This window comes from Mus pahari, chromosome 8 (assembly GCF_900095145.1).
Source record: "Mus pahari chromosome 8, PAHARI_EIJ_v1.1, whole genome shotgun sequence".
NCBI classification, from domain to species: Eukaryota; Metazoa; Chordata; class Mammalia; order Rodentia; family Muridae; genus Mus; species Mus pahari.
Window position 1 is genome coordinate 12,367,081 of NC_034597.1, and position 17,429 is coordinate 12,384,509.

Consider the following 17,429-nt stretch of genomic DNA (forward strand, 5'->3'; position numbering starts at 1 on the left):
TAGCCACCATGTGGTTGCTGGGATTTGAACTCCGGACCTTTGGAAGAGCAGTCGGGTGCTCTTACCCACTGAGCCATCTCACCAGCCCCCCTTCAAATCTTTCTTATCATCACCCTTACCATAGCTTCCTCAATCAGGCAGGCAGTGCTTTCTATAGTCTAACACTCAGACTTCCAGGTCTACTGCTCAATCAAATTATTGAAGCTGTTTTGTTTCCCTGCACCACCAAGGAATACAGCCCAGGGCTGGTCACTGCTGAGCATTAGAGTCCCATCCTCTGGTTATGGTTTTGAAAACTTTTTCCTCCCTTATCTGTTAAAAAGAATTTTTTTGTTTTTTGTTTTTTTTCTTTCAAGACAGGGTTTCTCTGTAAAGCCCTGGCTATCCTGGAACTCACTCTGTAGACCAGGCTGGCTTTGAACTCAGAAATCCGCCTGCCTCTGCCTCCCAAGTGCTGGGATTAAAGGTGTGCAAAAAAAAAAATCTTATTTTTGGTGAGGTTTTTCTCTGTCATCTTAGCTGATTCTCACTACCCTTCAACTACTGTCTCCCAAGTACTCCTGTGTGCCGCCATGTCTGTCTATCTTTCTACCGTATATCATGTACTATAGTCTTTCTACCGTATATCACGTACTATAGCCTTTCTACCGTATATCTCGTACTCTAGTTGGACAGAGAACATCAGTATATGGCAACTCATACAAATGTATTTTGTTGTTTTTAGGTTATAGAGGTAATGGTCTCTTGTTTTAAAGAAAATGCATTCAAAGTGTAAAAGTGAAAAGAAATATAGCAGCTGTTTTCCTGTTTTGCCCTCACCTCCAACTCCATACCTTAATGACAACCACATGGGCTCATCTTCCTATGCCTCTTAAGCTTCTTCTCTGAGCTTCTAGGCCTGGCCCACCTTGTTGACAACCTCATCCTGTTTGGCTTGGTCACCTTGCTCATGCCTAGAACTGAGGGGCTCCCCTCAGTGACAGCTCTGCGCGAGTGGGTCCTGAGTGCCCCTCCTCATGGCACAAGGACACAAAAGCAAACATGCAGAGAGGAAAAGAAGAAGAAAGGAGCAGTGGAGGCACGTGTATGTAACGTAACTGTGCACAGAAGCTCCCAGGAAAAGGCCAATGTGTGCTTTTGTTAGAGATTCTGGGTTAGATAATTCCTTGCTTGAAGTCTTCTGATGTGTCAGTTGGTGAGTCTCAGGACAGGATGAATTCCTACTGAGCATCCCAGTCTCGGGACACTTTCTTCCTCCAATCTACATGTGTACTCTTCACCTTGGGGGTATCCCCAGCTAACCGCTTTTCATCTGAGCTAGGTGACTACTCCAGGCCCTCTTTCACCCTGACTCACCCAGAAAAAAAGTCCTCTACCAGATGGACATGAGCTATGACACACCATGTCCCTTCACCTATAGGCGCTTGAGACTCTGTGGCACCTCTCTGTGATCTGGAAGTAGTTTACAGAAAAACACCAGCAGAAAGAGAGTAGTGGCTTCAGGGTCGCAGAACGGTCCCCAGCCTGAGTTACCATGGCACGCTGCTTCCTTTGTTTAAAGACCAGATCAACCACATGGCTCAAACAAACCAGAAAGCCCTGGAGATGAGGCTGGGGTCCAAGTCAGGCTCAGGACCAGCACTAGGAAACTGGAACTAGGATCATCCCCCAGCATCTTTCCATCTACCTAAGGAGAGGAGAGACATATCCTTTCTTCCCTCTCAGGCCAGTACAACCTGCTGTCCTGCGCACAAAGGCTTAAAACAAAACAGCAAGGACAAGGTGCCTAAGGAGAACCCCCAGCAGCTGCCACGAGGGAAGCCAGTTTCTGGCCAGCCAGAGAGCTGGAGAGATACCTACCTTGACACCGCCATCTGACTTCTTGTTCAATAGGCTTTTGGCAGCTGTGAAAACAAAGAGGCAAGTCATGTCTCCTGTACCACATCCTCTCTTCAACCTGCAGCCAGATCTGCAAGAAACTGCTGAGCTAACAAGGAGCCAGGAGGTCCTGTTCCCCCCCGCCCCCAGCTCCTGAAAAACAGCCATTCACTCCAGTAGGTCCACTGCAGGGAGGACATCTCGAAGGTTTCAGAACCATGGCACACTTGGGCCTCCTCTGTGAGCCATGGCTGAAGGCTCAGTGGAAGCTGATGCCCTGATGCCCTGTGCTTAGGGAGAGAAACCACATTTGGTACACGAGCTTCCTGGGGCACTGGGGGTGCTGTCCTCAACAGCTTCTCTCCAGGCCTGGAGACAGTGCCAACATGTAAGGGTGAGGGCTCCATTTCTAGACACCATGGAAGTCCTCTTGATGGAAGGATGCAAGACATCTCCGGAGTTTTCTCAAGAAAATAGTGTCACAGTTCACAAAGGAGACCAGACGTGAGGACAGACAGTCACAGACACAGAAATCGGGACCACCTACAGGAGGGTTTTGCCAAGGGGCTGAAGCCTTTCACTGGGCAGTACCTCACCAGTTTACTGGGCTCTCGCTATGGCCCTTTTCCATTCTCTGGACCCACGAGCAGAAGAATTGGCCAGAACTATGAGCTGCCGAACAGACTCCAGCCAGCCATGGGGTGATATGCAAGGCTGATGACCTACACCAGGCTTTTGGTGACACCAGAAGGCCACAGAGGTCATAGGAAGGCAGTAGACAGAGGGTGAGAGAGTTCTGGAGGGCACAGGGGAACAGGACCAGCCCAACTCTCTGACCCACTTGACTGCCGTAGATTCCCACCTGGGTCCTACCGCTCACAAGCTGTGTTTTGTGACTGACCATCGTGAGTTATTTAACCACTTCTAGTCTCACATTCTTTATTTATAAGATGGGATAAAACTGCTCCTAGGTCACAGATCGGTGGTGGGGATCTAACAGGATGCCCACAAAGCACTTGGCAGAGAGCTCCCCACATAAGGCGTGATGGCTACCATTTCTGTGACTCCCGCCAGTCTCCTCGTTCTTCAGGTGGCCTTGCCTGTCTAAGCCATGTTCTACCTTTCTCCAGCGAGAGAAAGAGCATATCTTCATCACAACATTTTGGTTCTCAAAAAATGGCCTTGATCTTTTTTCTCCAGCCATGCTGTCTATGGGCAAGGAAAGTTTTATTGTGCCTATAGCAGTAAGCCCAATTTGCCTACTGCTGTATTGATCAGCTGGTTTTCAACTCAGGATGACCACTAGAATCACTTGGAAAACTTTAAAAATGCACACACACACTTCTCCCACCCTCTAAAGATTCTGACTTTGTCTGGGGTGGGACCTTGGCATCAGAATTTTTTTTTTTTTTAAGTGAGCTCCCAGGTGGCTGCTGGTCCTGTATAGGCAGAGCTGAGAACCTATAACATACATGTTCTTAAGCATCTCTGTGTCACTTGCTAAGACCATTACAGAGATGAGGGAATTAGGGGCAGGAGAGCCGACAAGATTTGCTCAGTGTGTGACAGGGCTAGAATTCAAGCCAAAGGACGACTGACCCTATAAATTCTGTACCACACAGCCTTTTAGACCTGGAGATCTGTAAACTCCAGGCTCCAAAATTTTGAGGCTTTCACTGAGGGGTCTTAAATGGTGCTGCAGAAGTCTAGCCTTAGCACCGACAGCTTCAGGCCGTGCCCAGGGTTGTCTGCAGGTCAAGCCCTTGGGCCATCTGGAGGAAAGGCTCCTACTGCCCAACTCCAAGTCCCCGGCTACTGCCTCCTGAGAGTTGGCAAGCGCCCAGCATGCACGGCTGGTTAGGGCCTTCATAACATCAATGTGCTTGCAGATGCCAAGTTAGGTGGTCCGTATGGCATGCCCATCTCAGCCCACAAGCATGGGACTCGCCTCCCTGGTGAGTGGGCCTGGCATGCTGGCCCTACTGTTGGGGTGGCAGGGAGCCAAGGCAGGCGGTCAGGGAGGACTCATGCCACGTACCTTGCCCGGCCAGGCCGGCGGCGCTCGCGGCAGGCGAGGCGGGGGCGGAGCTCTGCCTGCCAACTGAGGGGATACAATCTCTCAGTGCACAGAGCTGCCGCAAAGCCACGGGGGCCAGTCAGCAGCGAGCATGCCCCAGCAGGAGGCATAGGAACTGCTGGCTGCCCACGCACAGCAAGGCCCAGGTGGCATGGCCAAGCCAGCCGAGCTGGGGTAGAGGAAGCACCAGGGGACAGACTGAGGAGGCAGGAGCAGCCAGCCCTACAGCAGTCTGGGGGCCTGTGAGGCTTGGACAGGTTGAAGAGACTACCATGCCTCAAATTCATGGCAATGGCTTCACAGTAAGTTAAGAGCCTGCAGGCAAAAGCCTGACCTGGTGGGAGGTACTTTTTCTGAGGAAACCCAGTTCTGTTTTAAATATGCCCGTTATCAGAGTGCCTGGAGCACAGAGCATTTCCCTCACAACATTCCAAGTAAGAGAGAGGGACTGGGGCATGGCAAAGCTCCCATCTGACCTTTGGGCAGCTCCCTTTATGGGCAAGCCCCAGCTCCTTCCTTAGACACAGGTCTCTCTCCCTGTAAGGAGTGAGCAAGAAAAGATTCCTTCCCTCAGTCTGTATTTCACTGTGCACTGAGGATGAAGATACCCAAGAGGGGAGCCCCAGAGACAAAGAAAGGCAGTCCAAGTTAGTTAGATGTCAACATCTTTCCAACTACTTGTGTACCCCATGGATCAACTTGGGAAGCCGTCTAGCTTATGCCTAAAGAAACGGGTGACTATCCTTCATCACACTTGTAGAAGTCTCCTTCTGTAGTCCTGCCCTCACTCGTCCCAAATACAGGGCAGAAGAAGCCAACATGGAAAGCTCAGAACATCCTTTGGTTTTTGCTGTCCCTTCTGACAGAGGGTAAAGTGAGCTCAAAGGCCAGAGGCTCCTGAAGGATGAGTCAAAGCTCCTTCCTAACAGAACCTGACTGCCTAAAACCAGGACCTTAATGTCCTGAAGCGGAGAATGACTCGCAGCCCAAGATCACAGGACAGGGCACTTGCTTCTGACTGGCCAGACTGTGCAGCAGCAGCAGCAGCCACCGCCTGTCTTCATGTCTCTTTGACTCAGGAGAGAGGAAATATCACTCTAGAGGCAGCACAGAAATGCCCTTGAGCATCCTCTAAGAATCCTCTGAAATCCCGAAAACAAAGCTGCAAGCCCTTACAGAATAAGGAACACTGTGTGTGTGTGTGGGGGGGGGGGGGGGGGCTGCCACCCTATCTCTGTGGGAGGCAACAAGTCACATGCTTCTACTCTCTCTCGGAGGACACCATGACCTTCTTCTAGTGTGCACTCAACATGGAATATGCCTCCAAACCAGGGTTCTCCTGGGCTCACTCCCCAGTGCTAACATTCTGGGGCCCCCGTGGTCCGAGGCAAGAGTTTGTAGAGCCCTACCTTTCCTGCCTGACGCCTCCTCCAACCCAAAGCTCTCCATTACCCAGAACCAAGTTCCAGCAGGGCCTGAGCTCAAAGATGCAAGCCCTGCCCAGAATGGCCACCTACTGTAACTGGTGGGTGGTTGGCATTCCCTCACAAGCCCCTCTTCATGGCGGTGCAGGAGATAAGCAAGGAAAGAGTCTTGTTAGAAGGATGAGGGGTGGGGTGGGAGGTCTTTAACCAAAACAGCAAGGCTGGGGGTTAGAGGAAGGGAGGACCAAGGGCCAAAGCAAGCTGGGTAAAGACCTCTCTGCCTTCAGTTAAGTCTTGACATTAATCTTTTCCTCCCAGAAAAGCCACTGTGCTGCCAACTGAGGGCGAACAGTAAAGGTGAGAATGGGGTAGAGGGGACTGGAATGTCTTGCATCTTAAAAAGAAATGTCAAGTGTGATTTGCAAATTACTGACCCAACTCTCCCAATTCGTCATGCAAATTTACCTCTCCACCACTGGTCTCTTCACTTTTATAGCTAGTGTTACAGAGAATACTGTAAGCCTCAGTCTGTGTGAAAGGTTTAGACACTTTGAATAATTCCTATTAGGTACCTCTTCTTGGACACAGTGAAGTAAGAGATGATCTTAGGTGGATGCAACTGAGAAGACACACTGTAACTCATCTCTGTTTTCCTCTAGTACGGTCTCTACCACTCTAGACTGGCTAAAATCTCGAGAACCCTGAAGAATCTCTGGAGAATTGCACACCGATGGGGATGAGCCCCATGGGAAGCTGGGCAGGCTACTCTTGAGCAGTCTGAAGAAACAGAATTCATAAATTGGAGCCTCAGAAAAGCCCTTCCCTCCACATCTGAAGAAACTGGGTAACAGAAACCAGCAGCAGCTGCTCTCACAAGAGGATCCTTGTTCATCCTCAGGGGCTGCCTGACAGCTATGCAGCCTGGACTGACCAGATTCCACTCTTGGCCCACTCACCTCTGTAGAGTAAAAGTGCACAGCTGGGGACACCTACCTGAGAAGTTCCTGGAGACCAGCATGGTTGTGAGGATGGCACCCTGTGGGAGAGAGAGTCCCATGAGTTCAGATGGACCTCAGCAAAGGGCAGCCTGGCCTCAGCAGGCAAAGGCAGCTCTTGGCCTAAAGACATGAATGTCCTAGTGCCCCAATATGAACAACCTTCACAGCCCAGACCCGAGAAGAGGGGAGCTTCCCCGTGGGACCAGGCAGGGCTACGCTGAGGCCAGTGACACAGATGGCTGGTGCCCACCTTCAGTTTTCTCCGGGCGTTGAATTTGCGTAAGCACTCTACCGTCTCTTGGCGATGCATCATGGATGCCACTGTAGACCGTTGCTGGAAGTCAAACAGACAGGCCCATGAGATTCCCATCACAGAACCCCTGCCTCTTGCCTTTGTTCCCCATCTCCTGAGCACTGATGGCGGGGACAGGATACGGTCACACACTCTGCTACCCCAGTACTGACCAGACGAGGCCACAGAAGAGAAAAAGTCTTTACAATAGAAGTGCCACTACCAACTTAAGGTTATGTGAGGACAATTTGAGCAAGAGAACAACTAATAATTGATGCTACGTGTGGGTGCCAACAGAGCTTTTCAAAGGCAGCTGAGAAGGAGAGTATCTGGTGTGATGTGATCCTGACCCAGCGGCTGCTTCAGCAACTGTTTGTGGGGCACTTGCCGTAGTCCAGACTCTGCACAGGGAGAGAGAGTTCTGCAGAGTGCCTACAAGATCTTCAATGAAACTGTTCTGAAAAGCTGAGAATTCCCTTGAAGTAGAAATCACCTTTGTTTTTCTGTTGTAGCCCTAGGTTGGCCTTGAACTCATGACCTTTTTTGGCCTTAGCCTCTCAAGTACTGGCATTATAGATGTGCACCACCATGATCTCTTCTTTTTTCATCATTTTGGAAGGATTTATGTTTTTATTTTTTTATTTTATTTTTTTACCCAATGTATTTACTTTTAATTTCCTTGCCTCCTTAAACTGAATCCACTAGATGTGATCAGCATATCCTTGATGGCTCAGGGTCATAACGTAAGCATAATTTGCTACACAATACTATGATATAATGATGTCCCTGGGGGCTACAGAGAACTACGGGAATGTAAGTTGTGGGCCTGTAAAAATGACCTCCAACAGTTAGTACTTCTGCAGCTCTTGCGTGCCTGGGTAGGACTGGTTATCACTCTGTGACTGCTAACTCAGTCAGCCAAGTTGAAAATAAATGCTAGGCTCTATGGCCTAGGTGACCATACCTTCCCTTACCCCTGGCCTACTCCCTTTCCTGGTTCCCAAACCAATTCTCTTTACCTCCCCCCCCCCCCCCCGTGTGTGTTTCTCCTTCAGTCCTCACCCCATGCTGACTTTCCCTACCTGCATCCTAACACAAGTCTCAGATGGGTCCTTCCTTGAGCCCAGGGTAGACCTCTGACCTAGGCTCAGAAAGCCCTTTCTCCCTTTGCTCTCTAAACTCATCCTTCTTCAGTCAATCTCCTTCTTTATTAGGTTCTCTTTTGTAATCTTTACATTCTATTCAAACTTCCACCAAACAAAATCTTAAAAACAACATCAACAACAATACCCACTAGAATTGGAGGATACTATATTGTACGAAATAAGCCAGATATACTTGTAGGCATTATTTACTATTTGTTCCCTCTCATTTACGGAAATTAAAAAAAAAAAAAAAAAAAAAAAAAAAAAAAAAAAAAAAAAACCTATTTTTAAAGAAACCACTATAGACTGGTGGATTTATTCACATGCATTAGAAACTGTAAGCAATGGTAAAAAAAAAAAAAAAAAAAAAGAAGAAGAAAAGCAGGTAGCAAGAGGGTGCTCTTGGGAAGGACCCAGGTTCAGTTCCCAGAACCCACACAGTGGCTCACAACCATCTGTTAACTCCAGTTCCAGGGGATCCAATGCCCTCTTTTGGCCTCCAAGGGCACCAGGGCCCCATGTGGTACATCTACATATATACAGGCAAGACACTCATGAACATAGAAATTTTAAAGTAAATCTTAAAAGTAAAGACAAGTATTAATGATTCCTGGAGGCTGGAAAGAAGTTTCATGGAGTAGAGGTGTTGAACAGTGCATGGTGTAAGCATATGCGAATTATCACAATTTACAGTGCACATTTATATGTACAAATATGTATTAACAAAGGGAAATGAAAACCCAAGCTCTTCCCGTAAGGACGATCAGCCATTTGCTCCCTTCCCTGCCTGGTTTCCCAGCCTTCCCAGCCAGCCTCAGCTCTCTGGAGGCAGGGGAGTTTCTCCTATCACATTCCACTACCTCTGTGAAATAATGAAAGCATGGCCTCTCGTCGGTTAAAGCTAGAGGTTCCTTCCTATCTTGTCGAGGACTCGCTCAGCATCTGGCTGCTGCAGTTCTCACTAAGGCCCACTTGCTCTTAGTTCCTGTGTCGTCTTCTCAACCTCTCTGCATGACTCATTTACCTCCTTGTCCTTAAATGCTTGTATTCAGTGGCCATCTTGCTGCAGCAACATAAGCTTACAATAAGAATCTGTTCAGCACAAGAACAACTTCATATATTTCCAATTCCTCACCATCACCTACGAGGAAACGGCAGGCCACGTTTCCAACTTCTCATGTCTACAGCCCCCTCTTTTGCACAGCCCATGCCCTCTTTTTGGTGCTGGTATGGAAACCCAGGGTTTCATGTATGCCAATAAAGCATTCTCTCACTGAGCCACGTGCCCAGACCATACAACCGTATTTCTTATTGCCCAGGTGCCTCAGCTGCTGGCCCTTTAATGCCACATTAATGCCCACAAAACACACTCTAGCTCCTCTGGGTCCATGAACTGCCCCTGCTCACGGACCAATTAAACAGAGCAACACCCATCCACTTGCCCTCTCCTTCAGATTCTCTTCTTTGGCGACACCACCCACTCCTCCATCATCCCCCTCAGCCGAGACCTCACCTGGCCTTCCTTAGATAGTTGTGACAGCTTCTCGCCTCTCTGCCTCTAGCCTCAGCAATTCTATTCCCTACAGAGCTTCCAAATGTGATGTTAAATGCAAATAGCATGCTCTCTTTAAAACTCTATGCTTTAGAATACAGCCTTCAACTCTTTAGGCAGAGGCTCGTATGACATACAACCTTTTTCTGGAGGGGGGGTAAGGGGACTAGTTTTTTGAGACAGGGTTTCTCTGTGTAGCCCTGGCAGTCCTGAAACTTGCTCCGTAGATCAGGCTGGCCTTGAACTCAGAGCTCTGCCTGCCTCTGCCTCCCAAGTGTTGGGATTAAAGGTGTGCACCACTGTGTCACACAATCTCCCCCCCTCATTCTTTTGCAATCCTGGTCATGGTAAACCAAACTACTTAACATTCCTTGCAGGTGACCTTCTCCTGTGACCTCTCACTTTCTCCAGATTAACCTCCGTCTGCAGAGTAACCCCTGGACAGATCGTTTTCTCCACAGAACCGCCTGTAACCCTAGTGCCTATCGGGGGCAGCAGACACTCCAGGATGTGTTTGTCAGATTATAGGCATGGTTGCTGGTTTGAATGCCTGTTTCCCCAAATGTTTGGGGCAAAGACCATTGCGCCCCCCCCCCCCCATCTTCAGGAACTGTCTGGTGACCAGCACAAAAGGACATTCAATAAACATGGGAAATGACAAAAGTATCATCCTCAAGATGTTATATTATAGCAGACCCCTTCCTTTGTCTGGAATAGAAACAGTGTATCAGCCTGCACTGACAGCCTAGGAGGGGCTCCTCAGCACTCAGCCGAGAGCCGGCCGGCCTTGCGGCTGAGCTTCAGGAGTCTGTTTCAATACTTCAGAAGCCTCCCTCCTTTGTTCATTCACTGGGTCCTTGTCAGAGTTGAGGCCCACGCATACCCCAAGCCTGGAACTTCACACTGGGTTTTCCACCATCAACTACCTCTTCTAATTCAAGAACAGACCCAAATCACAGCCTCACAACAAGTCCAAGAGACAAGTGAAGACCTATGAGCACTTTTTAACTCCCAAGTTCCCCTGATGACATTTCCTGACCTTGGCCTCCACTCACCTTCCCTGCCCTCCTCCTGAATCCTCGTTGGAGAAGTGCAAGGAGCACCCCAGGGCTGCCACCCGCGAACCCCAGGACCAGGGAAAAGACACTTACACAGACCCACGGGTGCTTGAGAGCCTGGTCAGCCGTGATGCGCTTTGCAGGGTTTATGGTCAACATCTGGTTGATCAAGTTCTTAGCTTCAGGAGTGACCGTGTCCCATTCTGGTGATGGGAACTGAGGAGCGGGAACAGGGGAAAGGGAGACAGGAAATTTGTGAGCCTTCTACCCTGAAATGTAACCTGACTTCATTCCAACTCTTACAACTGAGATATTTTGTGGTACCCAAGAGTTGGGTACGCTGTGTCAACTCAAAGACTCGGAAAAGAAGACAGAATGGTAAGTGTAAGGGTGCCAGTGTATAGCTGCTTCACCTTTCTCTTTTTACTAAGGAGAAAACAGGTTTTGCAATGTGGCCAAGGTTCCAGAACAGTGGAGGAAGCCTCTAAAATTCTCCCTCTGTGCTATAACACGCCACGTAGTTTCCCATTCTTTGTGGAGACCAAAGAGCTTCATTGAGTTCCTTAATTTTATAGCTAACAGGAGCATTTAAAAAAAAAAAAAATCTGACCCCTGTATATAAAGGTGGCAAGAATTGAGTCCTGTATGCCCATCCTTGGGTCCTCAAAGTCCCCTGCTGCCCTGTTATCAAATGACAACAACACTACTCCCTTGGACAGACCCTTAGGGGCAGGGAATCTGTCCTTCCAGAGTGACTGCTCAGCTCTCAGAACCCCATCCTTACATCGTAGGCTCCAGCTTTGATCTGCTGATACAGCTTGTGCTGATCCTCATCCCAGAAGGGAGGGTAGCCCACCAGGAGGATATACAGGATGACCCCTGCGAGACAGAACACACAGGTCACTGGGGTCAGTCACCTACCCCTGAGGAACCAAGAAAGGCCATGCAGGGCTCAGAACCACCCAGAAGGGCAAGGCTAGGCCAGCGTTAAAGGTGGACATCAGTAGATAATGCTGTCCCTCCTGCTGTGCCTCACTCCTTAAGGCACCAAGCCACGTCAGAGACTTCATTAGTCTATCCTCTAAGGTGTGGATGAGCCCTTCTCCAAGGACGCAACATAATACAGGAAGTCACTTGGGAAGGAGGCATGACAGGAACAGCTCTCCCAAGGGAAGGAGAGCAAACACCACCATGATTTCACATGTTCACATGGGCACTGTGGAACCCAGAAGGAATGGATGTAATGCCTCTTTTCTTGTCATCATAGGAAGCCAAGGGCCCATAACACCAAAGAGCCGAAGGTGTGGAATGGGCTTACCGCAGGCCCAGATATCCACAGGTTTTCCATAGGGATCTTTCCTCAAGACCTCAGGGGACAAGTAACCTGGGGTGCCAGCAAAACCTGTAGCAGAAGAGAGGGCAGAGCCAAACTGAACCCACTTTCTCTCCCAATAAGTCCACTCTGTAATTTCCTCCAAAGCCCTCCTAATGCTGGTTGCTTTTACTATATAAGCTTTTACTCAGTACCGAGGCTGCAAAAGATGACAGGCTGGGTTACGTGCAGTGCCTGGAATCTAAATCAGAGGGCAAGTACTTGTGCCTACCAGGAACTCAAACACCTCCCCAGAGGCAATAAGAATGCAGTGCTGACAGCAGCCAGACCCACTGTACTGAGTCATGAGGGCGAGGAGGGACCTGGGGGGGGGGGCACCCTCCTCCACTTTCTGAAAAGGCCAGGACCATTAAAGGCCTGACTTCTAGTTCTGAAAGAGGAAGGCAGACCAGGAAAAGGAGGAAGGGCGGAGGCTGCATTCTCGGAAGACAGGGTCACCCTTACCAAACCAAGCCTGCTGCTCTCCCTGCACTTCGATGGCCAGGCCAAAATCAGCTAGCTTGACCGCAGCACCCTTGCATTTACTTGCCAGCAGCAAGTTTTCAGGCTGCAGAAGGAACAAAGAGAACCTTATGAGGCATCCACCCTGGAGCCCAAAGGGAGCCTACTCTGGGCTCACAGAACCACTATCTAGCACCAGGGGGCGCCAACAAGTCACAAGTAGTCAGCCTGGTAGCGTACCTTCAGGTCCCTGTGGACGATATCATGCTGGTGGATGTGGTTAACACTCTCCAGGATCTGATGTATACAGTGGCTGAAAAGGACAGCACACGCAATGTCACTGCAGGGCTAGACCACCTCACCAACAACTACTGGTGCACACTACTCACCGAAATACAAGCTAGAACCCTGGGCTTTAAACGTTATCTAGCTCAACCGATTTTGTTTTTATTTTTTAATTGAAAAGTAACTACTGACTTCTGATGGACAATGGGAGATTCTGCTACAAGCACATTACCATACACCTCACCTCAAATGCTTATTCTTTCTAGTGAGAATATTTAAAATCCTTTTTTTGTACGTTTTAAAATCCTGCCAGGTGTAGGTGGCACTCACCTTTAATCCTAGCACTCGGAAGACAAAGGCAGGTGGATTTCTGAGTTCGAGACCAGCCTGGTTTACAGAGTGACTTCCAGGACAGCCAGGGCTACATAAAGAAACCCTGGCTTGAAAAAGCTAAACCAAACCAACCAACCAACCAACACATTACTAACTCTAATCACCTGCTGTGCTTAAGTACAATGCGGGGATCCATCCCCTATCTGACCACCACCTCTCCTTTCCTCACTTACACCCGCCCACTCTGGCTTCTGCTAACCACCATTACTCTTTCCCTAATGAGGGCATCCTTTTTAGATTCCACATGTAAGTCAGATCATGTGGTACTTGTCTTCCTGTGCCTGGCTTGTCTCGCTAAACATAATGTTATCCAGGCTCACCTATCCTGTCATAAGTGACAGAATTTCCCGGCTTTTTTTTTTTTTTTTTTTTAAAGATTTAATTATTTATTATATGTAAGTACACTGTTGCTGTCTTCAGACACTCCAAAAGATCTTGTTACGGATGGTTGTGAGCCACCATGTGGTTGTTGGATTTGAACTCAGGACCCTCGGAAGAGCAGTCAATGCTCTTAACTGCTGAGCCATCTCACCAGCCCCCTTTCCCGGCCTTTTTAAGGCTCAGTAGTATACACTACTCTTTTTTAAATCCATTCATCTGCTAATAGACATCCAGGTTGTTTCCATATCTTGATTATTGTGAATAATGCTGCAATGAACGTGGGTGTACAGACATTTCTTTTAACATCCTGATTTTCATTTCATTGGGTATTTACCCAGTAGTGGGATTGCTGGATCATATGGTACTTCTATTTTTAGTTTTTCTGAGAAACATCCATACTGTTTTCCAAAAATGGCTATACTAATTACAATACCAACAGTATATAAAGGTTCCTTTTTCTTTCCTTTCCTTTCCTTTCCTTTCCTTTCCTTTCCTTTCCTTTCCTTTCCTTTCCTTTCCTTTCCTTTCCTTTCCTTTCCTTTCCTTTCCTTTTCCTGTTTTGAAGCCTTCCTGCTATGTAGCATAAGCTGGCCTGTAGCCTGTCTTGTGACCCAGGCTGGCCTTGAGTTCATGGTCCTCCTACCTCAGCTTCAGGAGCACTGGGATTATAGATGTGTGACACTCAGCTAAGAGCTCTCTTCCTCCCCCTCAAGACTGTCGACAGGGGTGGAAAGCAAGGCCCAGGTCAAGTTATGTGGGCTTTGTAGAGTGACAAAGCCTTAAGGCAAACACTGGAGTTTGCTTTCTAGGAATTGAAAGTCGCTAACTATTCCTAAGGAAGGTGAGACCCTCCAACCCGTTCTTCTCTTCACTCATAAGCAAACTCTCTCATAGAGGAGAGGCTAGTGCTGTATCTTGGGAAGACGGCACTGGTGGGCACAAGCCTTCGCTTGTTCAAACATTTACTGCATGACTCTTTCGGTGTTTTCTTGCACTACCTAAGATATTAACTGCTCTAAAGTTTCTCATCTAGTAGGGAGGTAAAAGAAGCCCATAGATTCCTTCCAGAAAGACCATGTTTAAGAGGGCTCTTAAATAGGATGCCTATTTCTGATGCTTTTGCACAGGAAAAAAGCCAAGCTAGCTCAGAACCACATTTCGGTCCTGTTTATGAAAGCAGACTGTTCACCTTGCAAACGCTCCTGCTAGTCCTATAGTTAGACTCCTGGTGGCAGGCATGAGTGCTCCAGAGCAGTTTCCACTCACTCGGAGGGTGAGTGTGCCCTCCAGGAGACATCTGGCAATGTCTGGAAATAACTGTGGTTGGCACAACTGGGAACGGGGGGACTCTGCTGACTGGTATGCGTCTTAAGTTCTCTTTATGCATAGGAGAGACCTTCGTAACAAAAAAAATTATCTGTGCTAAAGGTCAGTACCACTGAGGCTGAAGAACACTGGTACGTGCCCAGTCAGCAGCCTCCACCAGGTGTGCAGGGCAGACCTGCAGAAGATCCAGGTGTGCCAGCCTATGGAGCCTGCACTTAAGAGTTTGTTTCTCTGAAATCTGGTACCGAGGCTCCTATGAGAGTCAAAGGGTCAATGGATGTCATCAGACTTGGACACTGAGGCTCAGGGCCTCCTACAGCAGAGAACCCAATAGTTTGCCAAAGGAACTTTAAGACTTAGCTTCAGAGGCGAGTCTCCACAGAAATGTATAATTAGAACAGAGCCCGGCTAGCAGGGAGAGCCTTCTGGCCAAAAATGGCAAAAGTGCGAAGTGTCCCAGCAGAGCCAGGCCAAGCCCACTGGTACAGTCCTCCCACCCCCAGGCTCCCTGAGCTATCACTGCCTCCTCCCACCCACAGCCTGGTCCTCCCCTGCTGGCACTGGAATTCATCTCTCCACTTGAGAATTTTTCCCCAGGCTGAGGCATCTGAAGTTGATCAGCAAACATCGGCTGTTCAGGGTTGAGAAATTCGTGAGGAAGCAGCACTCCCCCTCTCTCTAGAGGCAGCCTGAGCCAGAGAAGCTGTAGGCAGGATAACAACAATCAGGCTGTGATGGGGAAGAGAGAAGGTGGGCAAAGCAGGCCCAATGGCACCTGAGCCCCTCGACGCAGGTAGACTGTGCTGTCACACGAGAGCCGCTGGCTTAGGTGGAGAGCACTCCCTCACGCTGATGGTCATGATGGTAAGATGACAAAGTGACAAAGGCTGAAGGATCCCAAGGAAGCTCTCCAGTTTCATACCCTTCAGGAAAAAAATGATGCTTCCCCGATCTCTAATCCCCAGGCCCCTCGTGAGGAACCTGTACACACCAGAATGTGATGAGAAGGAAAAGGTACAGAGAGGGCTACTGGGCATGCTTGTGAGTATATAATAGTGGGAGAAAGGCACTGGGGGTAATAGGACAAAGGCAACCTAGAAGAGGCTTTGAAAGAAATTAATCTAGGTGTGTTGAATATTTAACTTCGGAGAATGCAGCTCTACCACATCTTACAGGCCCTTGTTTAGACAAGAGTCCAAAGACTACTCAAATAATACACACACACACACACACACACACACACACACACACACACACACACACACTAGCCAGGACTATTTTAATTTCAAACTGGAAGGGCTTCACTCAAACAACCAAGATTACTCTTACCTGGCATCAGCTTCACTGTAGTACTCTCTGGCCACAATATCTTCAAACAACTCCCCTCCGGTAACACTGTAACCAACAGAAGAAACGGTCAGAGGAGGTGAGGTCCATTGGCCAACTCCAGCATCCATCAGGTAACTTAAGTCATACAGTAAAACAGCTTTTAGAGCCACCTCAACTCCTTGTGTACTTTGGGAGCCCAGAACATGCTCTTCCTTCGGTGGCATAGCTTCTCCTTGGGCTAACATAGGCTCTTCCTTCCTTCCCTCCTTCCTGACAGTGCTGGTTCCATAACCTAACAGAATCACTAACACTCAGAGGGATGAAGACATAGCAATCCACGAAAATATTCTTACTACAAAAGTCAGAGCTTTCCCTAAGACCATTCTGGACATTATCAATGGCAGTGCAAAGGCAGACCTACTGTTAGAGTTGAGGAATAATGAGACCATACAGATAAAGAAGCTCAACTATGACCACACTGAATAGGGCTTTCCAGGAGGTAAAGAGACACTCCTAAGACGTTAAAAAACAACCAAGGTGGAAGAGAGACAAATGGAACACAGTTCGTGACTCCTAAAAGCTACCTCCAACTTCCCAGAATTTTTAAGGACCTACTGAGAGTCATTATTTTATTTCTCCAATAAGGGAAACACACCAAGAAACAAGAACCAAACACCTGCACAAGTTACGCACAGAACAGGAAGGAGGGAGCAAGGCCACCCTGGGGTTCAGGCTCTGAGAGACAGTGAGGAGCAAGGAGGTGCCGAGAGGAGTGGCTCTGGGCAGGCACACTTATCCCCAGAGCTTTCCCTCAAGCAATGGGAAGGAGCCCTCGCAGAGGCTGAAGGCCCGGTTTAGCCTTTCCCAAGCCTTCATCCTCAGCCAGCTGGAGAGAAAGGTCCCCGTACCCTCAGAAAGTGGCACTTACAGGTCAAACACGAGGTAGTGAAACCCTTCTTCAGAAATACTGTCATGGAGACGCACTGTAAGAGAGGAGATGGGAACAGAGATTAGCAGAAAAGAACTCAGAAATCCTATTCTCTGTAGCAACCCCATCCAGCCCCATCTTGTCAGCCTCACAGAGCTTGCTTCTGAAGATGCTGCAGAGACAAGTGGCAATGTACCTAGTACCCCTTGGGCCACGGGCACACAGCCACAGCAAGAGACTAGTGCTTGGTTTCCACTGCAGACCGAGACGAAGAAATAGAAGCTTCGTGGCTCAGAAAAATCAGTCAGAAAGAGAAAAGCAAGAACCTCTCGAAGGGCTAGTCCCATGGAAGGTACACCTAAGACACGATGCATGGCACAGGAATAGACACAGACAAGATGGGAGAGCACAGGAGCTCTTTCTGAGGAGCAAGTGGGAGCAAGAGGATGAAAGGGTCTGGGAAAAGTAGAACCTATCAGAAAGGCATGTGGAGCAGGCCGCACACATACTCAGGCAACCAACACAGCAA

The 17,429-nt window shown here is 48.6% G+C and overlaps 1 protein-coding gene across 17 annotated transcripts in view; it reads right to left on the reverse strand.

Moving 5' to 3' along the window:
- Positions 1-17,429, reverse strand: part of Camk2g (calcium/calmodulin dependent protein kinase II gamma) — a 59,618-nt gene that overhangs the window by 19,706 nt on the left and 22,483 nt on the right. For 9 of the 17 annotated variants that reach the window (XM_021203646.2, XM_021203644.1, XM_029541715.1 and 6 more), the window contains exons 4-14: positions 16,901-16,955; positions 15,973-16,038; positions 12,499-12,571; positions 12,262-12,364; positions 11,743-11,826; positions 11,209-11,303; positions 10,518-10,640; positions 6,628-6,711; positions 6,373-6,415; positions 3,917-3,979; positions 1,861-1,904 (exon numbers count right to left, since the gene is read on the reverse strand). In XM_021203646.2, the coding sequence (XP_021059305.1) occupies positions 1,861-1,904; positions 3,917-3,979; positions 6,373-6,415; positions 6,628-6,711; positions 10,518-10,640; positions 11,209-11,303; positions 11,743-11,826; positions 12,262-12,364; positions 12,499-12,571; positions 15,973-16,038; positions 16,901-16,955 (833 nt within the window). The remainder of the gene's footprint in view (positions 1-1,860; positions 1,905-3,916; positions 3,980-6,372; positions 6,416-6,627; positions 6,712-10,517; positions 10,641-11,208; positions 11,304-11,742; positions 11,827-12,261; positions 12,365-12,498; positions 12,572-15,972; positions 16,039-16,900; positions 16,956-17,429) is intronic. The other 8 variants (XM_021203649.2, XM_021203647.2, XM_021203645.1 and 5 more) reach the window with 1 other exon arrangement.